The sequence below is a fragment of the Myodes glareolus genome, chromosome 24, assembly GCF_982192425.1.
Source record: "Myodes glareolus chromosome 24, mMyoGla1.1, whole genome shotgun sequence".
In the NCBI taxonomy this organism is placed as follows: Eukaryota; Metazoa; Chordata; class Mammalia; order Rodentia; family Cricetidae; genus Myodes; species Myodes glareolus.
Window position 1 is genome coordinate 46,480,649 of NC_142049.1, and position 16,137 is coordinate 46,496,785.

The 16,137-nt window shown below is 44.6% G+C and overlaps 1 protein-coding gene across 1 annotated transcript in view; it reads left to right on the forward strand.

Moving 5' to 3' along the window:
* Positions 1-15,884, forward strand: part of LOC148118213 (uncharacterized) — a 52,969-nt gene extending 37,085 nt beyond the window's left edge. The window contains exons 4-6 of the mRNA XM_087901363.1: positions 323-495; positions 6,723-6,859; positions 15,483-15,884. Of these exons, the coding sequence (XP_087757489.1) occupies positions 323-495; positions 6,723-6,855 (306 nt within the window). The 3' untranslated portion in view covers positions 6,856-6,859; positions 15,483-15,884. The remainder of the gene's footprint in view (positions 1-322; positions 496-6,722; positions 6,860-15,482) is intronic.
* Positions 15,885-16,137: the final 253 nt, after the last annotated feature.

The following is a 16,137-nucleotide window of genomic DNA, read 5'->3' on the forward strand; positions in this document are numbered from 1 at the left end:
TAAATATCGATTGTTGTGGGGAGTCAGAGGAATTGCATGTTGTGTAATTAATGCTAACATAGTAGCCTATACTTTCAAGAAAAATGCCTCTTGTTCCCACAGATCAGCCCTGCACTCCGCATGCTTCTACGGACACCTTGAGCTAGTTTGGTTCTTTGTGATGTCTGGCTGTGATATTAATGCCACTAACAAGAACATGACTCCTTTAATAAAGGTAGTTCATGTATATAAAATAAATCACATGTATCATAGTGAAAGCTATGAAATGCCTATATTGAATTCTTTGAAATGACACTGTTTCTTCTTTTTACAATATGCACAGGCTGTACAGGAAATGGAAAGAGACGTCATCATCTTCTTGCTGCAGGAGTGTGCTGATCCAAACTGGAAAGACAACAATGGGAAAACAGCTCTCCACCATGCTGGTCTTAGTGATGTCCCTGAGATAGCAGCTGCCCTCCTGGAACCTGGGATGACATTGAAGAGACTTCAAAGGTAAAGTTTATATAAATTAAATTCCAAAGTACTTGGCAACTATGTTCTTTCACAAGTTCATGTATAGGGCCACGATTTCCTGTGCTCAGGAGCTCACGTATTCCCAGACTGACATTTAGAAGTCATTTGATTGATACTTATTTAAATATCGATATATTGTTGTAGTTTTTTACTCTTAGTTTTCTGATGTGAGCCTAGGTTTTAAGGACTGAGACATCCATCTCTCCAGCCCTCTTGTAGTTTTAATACAAGAAGTAAGTGAAATTTGCACAGCCCATATACTCTTGGGTATTTGACCATCCACTGGAGTTTAGTCAGCCTACTAGGGGCCACACCCTTAAATAAAACTGAATCTCCCTCTCCCACAGCTATCAGTTACCAGTAGCTTTACAGCCAGAGGTAGGACTTCATCTTAACTTCATGTCTCCACACTGAGAGTTTGGCTGGATTGAGTTTGCATGGCTCAGTCTTGTGAGTGCTATCACAATGGCTGTGAGTTCACATGTACATCTAACCTGTTGTGTCCCGAAGACACTGTTTCCTTATGGTCAGTCCACTTTTTCCAGCACTTAGTCTTTGTCCCTGATACTTGGTGAGAATTAGGTGGAGTTCTATCAGTGAGAATAGAAAGTTGGGCCAGTAGAGAAGGTTGGTGGGTCAGGAAAGGAGTAGAGACAGAATGGTGGATGTCGTCAACATAATTATATGGTTCCTTCAAAAACTGGTTTTAAGATACAATAGAAAATGATGTTGGTTCTTTGAAAGAAATAAGCATTTAGAGAATACAGCTTTTTGTTTTTAGTCATAGCAAATATTAATGAAAACACTTAAGGTGTTAAAAGTATGTCTTCTTCTTTTCTCCTTTTTTAATTGATTTTAATTGAGCTCTACATTTTTCTCTGCTCCCCTCTCTCCTTCCCATTCAACCCTCTCCTGAAGTCTTTTTATACATTTTATACTTCCCATGTAGATTAAATCTATGTATGTTTCTCTTAGGGACCTCATTGTTTTCTAGGTTCTCTGGGATTGAGATTTGTGGGCTGGTTTTCTTTTCTTTATGTTTAAGAACAACCTATGAGTAAGTACATGTGATAATTGTCCTTCTGAGTTTGGGTTACCTCACTCAAAATGATGTTTTCTAGCTCCATCCATTTGCCTGCAAAATTGAAGATGTCATTATTTTTTTCTGCTGTGTAGTTCTCCATTGTGTAAATGTACTACCTTTTCCATGTCCATTCTTTGGTCGAGGGGCATTTAGGTTGTTTCTGGCTATGACAAACAATGCTGCTATGAACATAGTTGAGCACATGTCCCTGTGGCATGATTGAGCATCCTCTGGATATATACCCAAAAGTGGTATTACTTGGTCTTGAGAAAGGTCATTTCCTAATTTCTGAGAATTCGCTGCACTGACATCCAAAGGGGCTGTACCAGCTTGCATTCCCACCAGCAATGCAGGAGTGTTCCCTTTACCCCACAACCTCTCCAGCATAAGTTGTCATCAGTGTTTTTGATCTTGGCCATTCTTTCAGGTGTAAGATGGAATCTCAGAGTTGTTTTGAATTGCATTTCTCTGATGGCTAAGGATGTTGAGCATTTCCTTATGTGTCTTTCAGCATTTTAGATTCCTGTACTGAGAGTTCTCTGTTTAGGTCTGTACTGTATTTTTTTTATTGGATTGTTTGTTCTTTTGAATACCAGTTTCTTGAGTTCTTTGTATATTTTGGAGATCAGCCGTCTGTTTGATGTGGGGTTGTTGAAAATCTTTTCTTCATGGTGAAGATCATGTCTTGTTGACTATGTCCTTTGCTTTACAGAAACTTTTCAGTTTCAGGATGTCTCATTTATTAATTGTTTCTCTCAGTGTTTGTGCTACTGGGGTTATATCTGGGAAGTGGTCTCCTGTGACCATGCCTTAGCTTCTAAGTGGTTTGGAACTCTCCAGACTTCCAGATCTTTTTTGGCATTCTTTCTTGACAGTGAATCCTGTAGATGGTAGTTTTTCTCCTGCCTGGTCATGTAGCCATTCAGAATCAATGAAACATTGATTCTGAATGTTTCATTGGCATATATTAATTATAAACACTTTGGCCTATTAGCTCAGGCATATTACTATCTAGCTCTTACAACCTAAATTAACCCATAACTCTTTTCTATGTTTAGCCACACAACCTGGTACCTTTTCTCAGTGGGGCATTCTTATTTGCTTCCTCTGCATCTGGCTGGTGTGACTGCGTCTCTGCCTTTTTTTTTTCCCCAGAATTCTGTTAGTCTCATTGCCCAATCTATATGTCCAGCCTTGGTGCTGGTCAAGGAGCATTTTCTTAAACCAATATGAAGTGACAGATATTTACAGTGTTCAAATCATTATCCCACAGCAGTTCCCTTTTTTTCTTTTCAAAGCAGGACACTGAATCTAATCCCTTTTGTTTAGCTTTTTTTCTTGACCATTATCCATCAGAACTTTTAACCAACACACTAAACAAAGACAAATATTCATAATTCATTTTTTGGGAATATGAGTGTTTTATTCTTAAATTTTCCTTCATGGTCTCTGAGGGAGTTGAAGACAAAATAATTGTAGTTATAGTTTTCCTTGTTTACCTGATACAGAAAGCAAGTTATGATAGAAAGTAAATTAGGTTCAGGACATTGGACTCACCAAGATACGATAGGTATGGAGTATCTTCTCTGAGTTTGTCAAATGCAAATGGACTAGACATTTTTGATTTATTTATTTCCTGTATATCTTATATACAGTCATTGTACTTATTGTATATAATTTTTCTTAATTAGTTATAGCCTTCCATTTTATTTTTGACAAAAGGGGAAAATATAGTGATATGTCATTTGTATAAGTAAAGCTTGCCTGAGGATCAGAAAGGAAAACAAGTCCTCTGGTGAGCCTTACAGATGAGGCAGTGGTGACACACACCTTTAATCCCAGTAGCCACACTAGTTTGCCATAGAACCTGAGTGGTAGAGGTACATGCCTTTATTCACAGCCCTAGAGAGGAATATAAGATGGGAGGAGACAGCTCTCAGACACAGTAACATCTGAGGATTGCTGGAGGCAGAATCATCATTTTCAGAATGAGGTAGAGGTAATAGCTAGTGACTGGCTGTCTTGCTTTCTGACTTTCAGGTTGAACCCCAATATCTGTCTCTGGGTTTTTATTAATCATGCTACGGAGCTCCTTGGATCAGTCTGCCTCTTCCTTCTCAGTTCTGGGTTTCCTGTCTTTCACCTACATATATGATTTTTTTCACCTGGGTCCTGGGGATTGAACTCAGTTTCTAATGCTTGCATTCCAAGCCCCTTACCAGCTGTGCTACCTCCCTGGTCATTGTGTCCTTTTTATTTTATTTCAGGGTCTTTGGTATTCAAACCAAGATCTTGCTTGAACACTCTCAAACATATTTAATAATACTTTTCTCAGGAAGAAACAGTCTGCCTTTATGTCTTCTCTGTTAGCAAAGGTCAGAACTGTCTGCCTGCTGGGATAATCTCTTTAATATTATTCCTTTCTTGATGAGAATAGCATTTTAATTCCTGAACTCAGTAGATTGTCCTCTTCTGTGACTGGGCATCAACTAAGCCAATGAGAGCCTGAATCCATCAGCTATCTAGGTCTCCAGCAGAGAGGGAGAGAGAAGGGGGAAGGGAGGAAGGCAGGGAGAGAGAGAGAGAGAGAGAGAGAGAGAGAGAGAGAGAGAGAGAGAGAGAGATCTACTCTTATCTCTGAAAAGTAATTTCATGGCTTGAACTGATTCTTGTACTATATGATATAGACAAATGGTGATATTTGCCTGTTTTGTTTTATTTTCTTTTGAGATATAGTTTCTATGTGTAGCTCTCGCAATTCTGGAACTTCTTCTAGAGACAAGGATGGCCTGGAACTCAGATATCTACTTGGCACTGTCTCCTGACTGCTGGCATTGAAGGTGTGAGTCACCACACCTGATTGCTTTTTGCTTTCTAATATTTGTTTTGAGACAGGTCCTCACTATGTAGCCCAAACTAGCCTTGAACTCATGAACCTCCTTCCTAGATGTTGGCTTATTCTCTTAAATGTGGGCTTGGATTAATGTACCACCTGAGTTGACTACTACTTATCATTTTATTTTTTATTGCTTTATGAATAATGCCATTCAAAATTTCCACTTCCTCTCCTCCTCCCACTCCAACTCATGCTCTGCCCTCCCCCTTCATTTCTAAGTCCAAGGCCCACACCCTCCATCCAGGCCTAGAAAGGTGTGCATCCATACAGACTAGGATCCCAAAAAGCCAGTACATGCAGTAGAGACAAATCCCAGTGACATTATCATTGGCTTCTCAGTCAGCCTCCCTTGTCGGCCACATTCAGATGGTCCTGTTTGATCACATGCTCGTTCAGCCCCAGTCCAGCTGGCTTTGGTGAGCTCCCATTAGATTAGGCACATTGCCTCAGTGTGTGGACCAACCTGCCATGGTCCTGACATTCTTGCTCATCTTCTCCTTCCTTCTGCTCTTCAACTGGACCTTGTGCACTCAGTCCAGTGCTCCGATGTGGGTCTCTGTCTCTATCTCCATCTATTGCTGAATGAAGGTTCACTCCAGATGGATTTCCTCAGTACAGGAGCAGGGCCTTTTTCTGGGCCAAGGACCTCACAGCTACTTGTCATTTTAATCATACATTGTAGGAGGAAATATTTAAACATTGAAGTATGTCATTCCTTGTATTCAACTGGCAAATATTTATACAGATTTAATGTGAACTGAGTGGGTTTGTTAGTTTACATGTCAGTTTGTCATAATCCACTCTGAATGTGAGTGGTTTCCTTTCCTGTGCTGAACCCTAACTGTGTAAGAAAAACTCTAACAAAGAGCAGCCACAAGCAGGCTTGGGTTTCTATTGGTGGGACAAAACACCATAGCCAAAAATAAGTGGGGGAAGAAAGGGTTCATTTCAGCTTAGAGTTTGCAGTGTGTCATCCTGGGAAATTAGAGCAGGGAGGTAGAAAAACTTGCCAAAACACAAGCATTTTGGGTAATTTAGAAAAAGAACTATTATGGCAAAGGAGGCACTTTACTCAATATGCTGGCTCTCTCTTGCCTTTCTCCCCTCTCCCTTCCTTCTTTCCTTTTCTTCCTTCTTTCTTTTTCTTCCTCCCTCCCTCCCTCCCTCCCTCCCTCCCTTCCTTCCTTCCTTTCTGATGGTGGATATTGTACTCAGGGTCTCACACATGCTAGACAAGCACTCAAGTATGGAACTACAGTTCCAGCCTGTGACTGTTTATTTACAGAAATGATTGAGCAAGAAGGATTCTTCTAAGGCTTGTTGGAGCTCAAAGACACTCTTCCCAATAATGTAAAAGAGAGACCAACTGCTCCATGGCAGAAAGGTCCTGTCGCCCTACAGTTAGTACTCAGGCATCTGTTCTGGCCTGTCCTTGGGGTCCTGACAGGATCTGTCCTCAGCTGCAGCCACTAAAGCACCTGCTGTGCACATTCACTGTGTTCCCTCTTAAAGGGCCCTGCCCACCTCCCATCCTCTTTCTCTCTCTTTGCCTTTCTGCTTGTCTCTCTGTTTCTCCTACCTCTATTTCTGCCTCTTTATTCACCTCTGCCACCTCTGTCCCTAGAGGTCAATTGCCCCTCCCCTCTCCTCTCCTCCCTTATAAGCTCCCTTTCCATTAATCAAAACCCCCTCTAAGTGAATTCTATCAAATGATGTCTCTCACTTGCATTCTGATTTAAAAAAAAAATCATGAAACTTGTTCTCAACCTGGGAAAGGCTCACCTGGCACCTCCTCTTCCCTAATTGCTTGCCATGGAATGTGTCACCACAATGAAAATTTATTAAATCACACTCCTGTTTATGTTTTCTTGGGGCTGTGGTGAAAGTGCTTTCTCTGTCTCCACTCATTGCACAAACTGTCCTTGGATCAGACACAGGGATGCCACTGTCCCCTGTTAGCCCTCTTACTTGAGCATCCCAGCTCTGCTTTGTGCAGAGCACACACAGATGCATATAAGACACAGCCCAGGACTCAGGACCTGACAATAAGCCCAGTCCAGTCTATTCCATGGGACAGTGCCCTCCCCAGGGACATACATGCACCTCCATGGACATTTCAAAGGATTATGCTGCCAAGGGGTGAAATGTGGAAATCTGCAGGAAGTTTGCATCCCTCCATTTCTCCAATGACCCCAGGATCACTTTATAGCTTCCCTGCCTTTGTAGGGACTTGTGGATTGTGAAGAGCCTGTTGAGACCATCGAGAAGCCAATTATCAAAACTCATAGATACTTCTCTGCACAGGGGAACTTTGAGGACCCATGAAGGGGAGCTGGGGGCATCTGAGATGCTACAATAATCAGGTAATGGTCCTGCTCCTTCATGCCTGTCACTATTCCTACCTTTGGCCTCTCCTATTGGGTCTCGGTGGTCTGGAGAGCCAGAAAGGGAGGGAAAGGATGGAAAGTAAAGATGCATCCCCAACAAAGAAAATGTGAAAACCAATATTGTGTCTCAAATCCATCTTCACACAGGGACCCTGTTGGAGTAAGAGGGCCTTCTGTCTATAACTTTCATTGGTCAAATAAAGAAACTGCCTTGGCCTTTTGATAGGTCAGCAGCTTAGATAAGCAGAGTAGACCGAGCAGAATGCTGGGAGAAAGAAAGCAGAGTCAGGCAGACACCATGGCTCTCCTGTCCCAGATGGACATAGGTTAGACTCACCCTGGTAAGCCACAGTCACGTGGTGATACAGATTATTATAAATGGGTTAATTAAGATGTGAGTGTTAGCCAAGAAGAGACTAGAGCTAATGAGCCAGGCAGTGTTTAAATGAATACAGTTTCTGTATAATTATTTCAGGTAAAGCTAGCCGGCCAGGAGCCGGGCGGGACTAAAAGCAGCCTGCTGCTCCTTTTACAACACCCTGTATCTCCATAAAACACACACACACACACACACACACACACACACACACACACACACAGCCCTGTTATATGGATACATATGAAAGGAGAAGCAAGGTGAGGCCATGGCCCAAGGGATTGATATTTTCTCTTTCCTCCAGTGTTGTCTGGGTCATTGCTGATTAGGAGAAGAGGGGAGAGCTTGAGGAGAGACCTTGTAGGCCGGGCTGTCTCACTCAAGGATTCCTGCCATGTCAGAGTTCCTTGGATGTCAACACCAGCAGGAAATGTTTTCAGGGCCTAAACTGCTATTATTTTGGAATGAGGTACCATGGATTGGAAAGCCTGGAGGCTAGCCACAAAGCCAATCAATGGGGCCAAAGTGACAAAAATCCTAATCACTCGGGACCCCAGGCTCTGCTTGAGAAGCTCTGAGCCTGCTACACTAGCTGCATTAGGGAACTAGGCTGTGAGCTACATTCCCCTCCCTGTGATAGGATGTCCTTGGGCTCAGTGTCCACAAACCACAGAGAAGCTAGAGATGGCCAACAAATACTCTGCTGATTGAACTTGTGGAAGGAAATAGAGAATTCTCAGAAATACTTTCTGGGAGGAATTGCTGTGTATCACATAGAGGATGAGTAGAGGAGGATCTGTGACCACGGGGCTCTAGCTAAAACCACGAAGGACCCTTACACAACCTCACCAAATCTGCTCTAGCTTTTCCCACACCAGCTTCCTCTTTCAAGAAGGCCTGTGATAGCCAAGCATTGCCAAACTTGCCAGGCTCCTCAGAAGTAGAGTTTTCTCTGAGGCGAACCTTGCTGTGCTGACCATCAGTTTCCTCCTTGATATAGATCTGATGTGTGTCCCAACCCCCAACATCTTCTGGTCATTCCCGGGCCTCTCTGTTTTTGTCATCGTTGTTCCCAGGCTCTTCTGTGTAGTGATGCCACTCTGCCTCATCAGTCACGTCCTATGCACAGTCTGACTCCAGACCTTGTCATCTGTGGCCTCTTCTCATATAGAGAACACTGCTTTAAGAAAGCCTCATCCTACCCATAGGAATCCTAACCTAGACACTGCACTGGGGACCACAGGTAGATGCCAGTTCAGGAGTGCCTGCATAGTGGTCATGAATCCCTAGAGGTTTCCCTAGAGCTGTATAAACCTGGTGATGGTGCACACTTAGATTCCTGGCACATGGGTGGGTAGAGGCTGACAGACCAGACTCTCAAGGCCAGCCCTGGTTGTATTGTAAGTTGAGGCTAGCCTGGGATACATGATATCCTGTGTCACAATAAGGCATGTGCTCCTGCGTGCGTGCCGCACACACACACACACACACACTGTTTTCTCACAGGGAAGGTTATCAGAAACATACCATGTAGAGGTGGCACACTGTATTTCTTTAAAGTGTGGAAAATCAAAGCCTGAAAGATGCACACTTATGTGCACTGCCAAGAAAACATGGTTCCAGTTAAACTAAGATAATGGCTCTTATCATTCAGATCCTTTATATTATACTCAATAAATATATCTTATTAATATAATGGGTCTGTCTTAGTTGTTTTTGAGTATGTTCAAGAAGAAAGTGTGTGTGCGTGCATGCGTGTGTGTGTGTGTGAGTGTGTGAAAGCATGTCTGATAAAGCTAGAGGAGCAGACTGAAATGTATTCTCTTTCCCCTCACTGTTTATTATTTCCTTGAGAATTTCCAATAATTTACATTATCCTATCATTTCATCCTAACTGACCTTTTCTCAATTGACACAAGCTAGAATTACCTGGGAAGTGGGGCCTCAATTGAGAATTGAGTTTCTCTCTCTCTTTTACTTTTTCTTTCTTTCAAAGCAAATTCTCACTATGTAACCCTGGTTGGTTTAGGACTGACTGTATCGATTAGGTTGTCTCCAAACTCACAAATATTTTCCTAAATGCTGGGATTAAAGTGTGGGTCACTTTGCCTTGCATTGTAGGGCATTCTCTTGATTAATGGTTGGTGTCAGAGGTCATAGGCCCCTGGGACAGTGTTGTCCTTTGGCAGGTGATACTGGGTTATATAAGAAAGTGGGGCTGAGCAGGGCAGTGGTGCTGCATGCATTTAATCCCAGCCCCCAGGAGTCAGCAGCAGGTGGATCTCTGTGTTCAAGGCCAGAATGGTCTACAGAGTGAGTTCTAGGACAGCCAGGTCTCCATGGAGAAACCCTATCTTGAAAACAAAAGCAAAAAACAAAGACAGACAGAAAAAAGTGGGCTGAACAAGCCATGGAGAATAATCTGGTAAGCAGCATTCCTCCGTGCCTCTGATGCCAAGTTACCACCTCGAGTTCTTGCCTTAGTTTCCCCGGAGGAAAAACTGTATGTAACCTACAAGCCATGTAAACTCTCTCCACCACAAGCTTCTTTTGGTCATTGTCTTAGTTACTTTTCTATTGCTGTGACGAAACACCATGACCAAGACAAATTATAGAAGAAAGCATTTAATTGAGAGCTCACTTACAGTTCAGAGTGTGAGTCTGTCACAGTGTGGAGCATGGCGCAGGCTGACCATGACGGTGCTGGAGAAGTAGCCTAGAGCATACATGTTGAGAGAGAGAGAGAGAGAGAGAGAGAGAGAGAGAGCACAGAGTGCACTCACTGGGAATGGTGTGTGGGCTTTTGAATCTCAAAACCCATCCAACAGTGACACACCTCCTAACACGTTCCAAACAATTCTACCAACTGTGGAGCAAGCATGCAAATGTGTGACCTTATGGAACCAATTTTGTTCAGGCCACGCCAGTCATGGTGTTTATTACAGGGACAGCAAACACAATAATTCTCTTCCCCCAACTCCTCCCAGGTCAACCCTGCCTTCTCTATCAACCCACCTTTGTGTTCTCTTGGATTATTTTAACCCACCAAGCCTAATTTGTTCTGCTCATATACCCTTGGGTGTGTGGCCTTTCACCACAGCATGGCTGACTTAGTAGGGCCTGAACCCTTAAAGAAAAGCCACTCTTCCTCTCCCAGCGGCTATCAATTGTCTGGAGATGTTGTCTGGTCTGAGCGCGTGCCGATACTGAGCATGCTGTTAATATTGCTACTCTGTGAGGCCATATGTGCAAGCAGGGGCTGTGTCTGGAAAAGAGCTTCCTTGCAGTCAGGCACCATGTCTGGATCTTGCAGTCTTTCTGTTTCCTCTTTTGCAATGGTCTCTGAACCTTGGGAGAAGAGGGTGTGATACAGATGCACCAAGTGCAGAGGAACGTAGTCTGAAAAACGTCATGTGCTACCGAAACAGAGCCAGTTTAGAGTGCTGGCTCAGGAGGCTTCACCACCACGTGCCTTTGTTTTCCCGACACTAGTTTGGCTGCGAAGGTAAAATTCTCTTCTCTGTTCCTAACACTGGGTCACGGTGGCTATGGAAATTCCTGCAGTCCTGTTTCAGCTCCAGTGTCAGGTCTGCTGTAAGGTGCCCCTCCCACCATAGGAGCTAGTTGGCTGTTGGGACACTTGGGGAAGTGAGGGCTCTGGGCTTCCCATGCAAGGGACTTAGAGGTGTCTTGCCACCAGGCCTCCCAGTCTTAACTAAGGGACAGGAGTGTCATAGGAAGGGAGTTTTGCCAGGGCCTCAGTGGAGTCTGGGGCACTCCTATTCAGGCTGACCTGGGAGTCTCTGCAGAAATGGTGTGCATGACTGCTCTTGGCAGGAATTTCACCTTCCCACCGGTGCCCTCAGCGATGGAGGTTATTCCTGGAAAGAGGAGCAGCTGCATCTGCTCCCGGGGTAAGGTGTTGATCCCCTCACCTCGCCAATGTCTTCACTCAAAACTTAGTGGTCTTTCCAACCAGGGTGAACAAGTGGCAGAGGTGAACAGAATATCACCCTATCTGCCTGGCACACTGCCGATACCCTTCAAATTCTGATGATATGGACGGTTCCATCCTTCCTAAATACCAAGATGAGGAGCAAGCACCAGGGTGTCAGGGACTGTCCACAGAACCCCTTCACCACACTCCTGTGTGTCAGGCAGGGCATGGAGTCTGCTAGCAGGCTGCTATGCGACCTCTATGCAGCCTCCTGAGGGCTGAGGAGATCTGTTTGTCCTTTTCTGGGCACTTGAATGCACACGAAGAGATCTAGCTCCACAACTACCTTTTTCCTCACAGAAGGACAACTCTGCTCCTGTCAGCTACTGAAAGTCCCTGCAGTCCCTGTTAACTCAAATGGCAGGTCGGCTCTCAGGCGCCCCTCAAGCATTGTGTTCTAGCAGTCCCCTCCACTCCCTCGGTCCTTTCCATGTGCACGAAGCAGGAGTGAGAGGTAAGGAGAGGTTGGGACTGAGAGCCTGTGCTCCTGCCTCCTCACAGACCTTAGGGCTCTGGGGCTGGCTCAACTTCTTGCATTAATTCTCCAGGATTCAAAACAAGCAGAGCCTCTTTGTCCTCTCAGCTGTAGGAAACAAGGAAAAAGGGCTCATCAGCAGAAATACAAACTTGGCTGCTAAAGAAAACATTGCATAATTCTTAAATTTCCCAGGTTCCACATTTTGAAATTTCTAGTTAAGAAGAATTCAGGCTCACACTCAGAGGACATTTTGTCCTACATCTAGACACAAGTTCATTATCTGTGGACTCCTTCCAAACTTGCAGGCAATAACTCATTGTTGGGCTCATTTACAGTAAGTTGGTGCTGGGTCTGATGTGGGCTGTTCCTGCATGTGCTGGAGTGATGCAATGCACTGTGCCTCAGTCTGTGTTTATTCCAAAATGGCATGCTTCTCTCAAACATTTGCAGTCCTTTAAAATTCCCTCCAGTTTCACCTTTAAGTAAATAAGCTTGCAGAATGCACTCATCTCTCTCTTTATTTATTCACCACCTGCTAAAGGAACTGAGAGAGGTGTCTGGATGATAGCAATACAAGGCAGACAGCGGCCTTCTCCTGAGATCCCATCCCATGGAGACACATTATAAATGAACAAAGGGTAACTTTGTGTGATTATAAAATGAACAATAAAGAAAAGTGTAGGTGGACATACCTATCACACTCCATCCCCCAACACTCAAGCATCTCTTAGAATAGAAGCCGAAAGAAAGGGGGAAGTGAAGGTGGTGGGTGACTTGCAGGACGGAGTGGTTTCCACACATGACAGGGCAGCTACACAGGAGAACCCACAGCCATCGTGACAGCATGAACAAGACCTGTGCAAGCTCAGAGCAGACAAAATCCCAGCACGGAGGGGTCTAAGTGGGCACGAAATCCATCCCTAGCTCAGAACCCGTTGGCATTTGATTGCTGCTAGGAGAGGAAGGGTCAGTTTTTTAATGCTATGACCCCTGTTGACCAAGCTCTAGGGAGACCCCATCCCCAAGAGTAGTTGTCTCATAAGAACTGGACTTGATGAAGAGGAAAAGGAAGAGATCTTTAAGTCAGGTGGGTAGGGAGGTGAGAGTGGAGTTGTGGATGGAGAGTGAATGTGATAAGAACACACTGGATAAAATCCTCAGAGAGTTAGTTAAACTGTTAATAAAGAACAAGTTCGTGCGAAGAGCTCTTCTTACTGTCTGGGAAATAACTCACTTGTCTTCTAATCTATCAAGAAGAGGCTGGGAACTAGAGAGATGGTTCAGCAGTTAAGAGCGATGGCTGCTTTTCCAAAGGACCTGGGTTCAGTTCCCAGCTCTCACATGTTGGCTCTCAACCATTCATAACTGCAGTTCCAGGGAACTGATACCAGCTTCTGACCTCCATGGGCACAAGACATGCATGTGGTGCATGAACATACATCCAGCCCCCCAAAAAAGATACAATAAAACCAAATTAAAAGAGAAGGAGGAGGGTGGATTGGAAGAGTAGACATGTGGGAAGTTCGAGTCTAGAATGGCTGAGGAGGTCAGCACATAATCACTGGCAACAAATGTCTACCCAAATGGCAGCAGAACAGAAAAAGGGTTGGTTTCTTATGAAGTCCTCTGTGGTGCACTTCCCCAAGCAGGGCCACCACCAGGGATTGTGGGATTGTAAGTGCTGGTTACTGCCTATTGCCTACTGCTAAAGCAATGTGAGTCAAGCCAGCCCCATCCAGGCCACCAAAGAATCCCTTTCCCAAGGAACATAAGCCATGTAAGGAGTAGCCAAATGTGACTTGGCAGTGCCTTGGCTAAAGACCAAGAAGTGAAATCATTTGCCAGCTTTTCCCCTTATAGCTCTCATGTCATGGTGTCCAAAATAACTAACACAAAGGCCAAACCTTTGGGAGGCATCACTCCCAGATCCTCTAATCTAGGATAAAGATTCTCAAACATGGTGCCCAGCGTTGACTGACTCGCTTCACCCTGCACCGCTTTACCAAAGTCCTCCTCACCCGCCATACTGCCCTGTGGTTTGCAGTCCAACAAAAAGCTCTTCACTTCCGTTCTCCACGCCTGTTCCTTCTTCCTGGCCAAGATTCACCATCTTCTAGCTTACACGGTTTGTCTACAACATCTTGAAATATTCACATCCCTTTTCTAGAAACAATACCAGGCAAAAAATAAAAATAAAAAAAAAAACCCTGAGCTATTTCTTCCTGGGCGAACACTGTCCCCAGGCTGCTAGACCAGTCCCTGAGAACAGAGAAACAAATGTGATGCCCTCATCATCTACCTTTTTTTCTTTTGAACAAAGGGGTGCAGATACGAAATGAACTGTGGTCCCCCAATGACCTAACTGGACTTTCCTCATAAGATAAATTCACAAAGAAAAACCTGTAGAATCCACTGCTACAAAGTCAGGTAGGGTCCTGGATTGGGGGGACTCTAAGGCTAAGGAAATATCAGAAGAAAGGAACTGAAACAGAAACATGGGACAGAATTGGAAGGTCTAGTTGGTCAGGCCAAAACAGTCAAACAGCCCAGAGTTTATTCCAGGACAACCTTATAAGCAAAGGCAGAAATTATGCAGTATAGATGGTCAGTCGGTATCTAAGCATGAGACCATTCTTGTCCTTGAATGAGCAGCCTCCTCTCTAACGTGCTTGCTGCTCTGAAGCAGCCTTACCTTCTGTCCTGATGTTCCTGAGGTTTGGCATCAGCCATATTCTTTCCAGTAGATAGAATGTTCTTTTCTCATGGGCAAAATGTTCTTTCCCATGGGCTAAATCAGAAGACTCTCACAGCCCTCAAGATTATTGGAAAAAGCAGAGCAGGCAAGCTTGAACTCAAATGCCTCATAAGTCAGAATCGACTGCCAGATGGAAACTGGGTCATATGTGAACTACCACAAACACCTAGTGCTGCTTCTCTGTCTCCAACAACTGTTTCCTGATGTTATCTCCCAGCATTCCTGTTCTGTGCTTTGCCACTTTCTGCCTGAACCCACTGTAGCATAATTGACAACCTGTGGGCCTTGCTCATGCCTGCTGATGGTGTCTTATTTCTTCATGACTTTGAAGCAAATTCCTGTACTATTGTTTTGTGTTCCTGTCTTATCACAGTATCAGAATTTAATCAGCTTTATCCCAAGTGTACAGTGTTCCAGGGGAGGAAGAGGAGAACCAGTAGAGTCCTCAAACACAGTGATAGCAACAAAGGCTAATTGAGAACTTCACACTGTGAAAAGGCGTTGTCCAAGAAGCATTATTTGTTAAAATAGAGTAATTTTTAAATTAACCTGGTGGTGTAAGAGCCCCATCTATCTGAGGCCAAAAGCAGACTATAGGCCCCTGTCTTCCCTTGCTCCCTGGGATGCAAATCAAGGACTGTTTTGGCTAACCAGCTAAGCTTCCTGCTAAATTCTGTGCTCTGCTCTGCTAGCCTGGTGAATTAGCCATAGGGCCTTGTATTACTTTGGAATGGTAGTTTCCCAACCTGCCTGGGAGAGCTCAGGGCGCCAAGGTCCCTCTCATCTGTCTGCCAGTGCCCCGCACCTCTTGCCCACCTGCCTGCAGAGAAGTTCTCACATGGCACCAGTTCCCCCAACCCCCTCTGGCTTGGAGGGGTTTCTGTTACTGAGGGGAAAGGTATATTAACTCTGGATAAAGCTAAATAAATTGACATTCACCTCTTGGCGAATGACCCGGACTCTCTGTGTGTGTGTCTTGTGTTTAACCCCTAGGCCCTTGTCCAAGCTCGTGGTGGTGCGGAGCCGCAGTCCATACCAGGAGGGTGGTGATGCAGACCTCGGATGATTCAACAGCAGACATAAACTATCTAACAAAAACCCAAAGAAGAACAGATGTTATCCCAGGTTGGCCAGCTTCTCAGAGTCCACTACACAGCTGCCAGAACAGAGCGAGGACTTCATGAGCACACACTCACTCTACCTGAGAGCGGCAGGTCATGGGTTGGGGAAGGCAGCTGTCTTTAAGGAAGCTTCAGATCCTCTGCCACCGGCAGAAGACCATGACTTACTTACCTGGAATACAGGTCTGTTGGGGCCAAGACACGGGCAGGGAACTGTCACCAAGGGAAAGACATCCCACCAGCCGCAGCAGAATAAAAGTTAAATCAGCCTAGATATTGGCCTTGCCCTTTTTCCTTAACTCGTTACTTCTGAAGGTATTTCCCATTTGATGTCAGCTGGGTCTGATTCCTTCACTGCACCGCTCACCACTGCTGTCCTTGCTTTAGACCTTTTGCTCTTTGTGGCACCTCCCTGGGGGGCAGAGAAGTGAGATGAAGATAACAGATGGAGAATCTTCCACGAACATCCCACGTGCATTTTCTCGGTTTCCTGCATAGCCACCAAGATGGTGAACACTCTTCCCTGT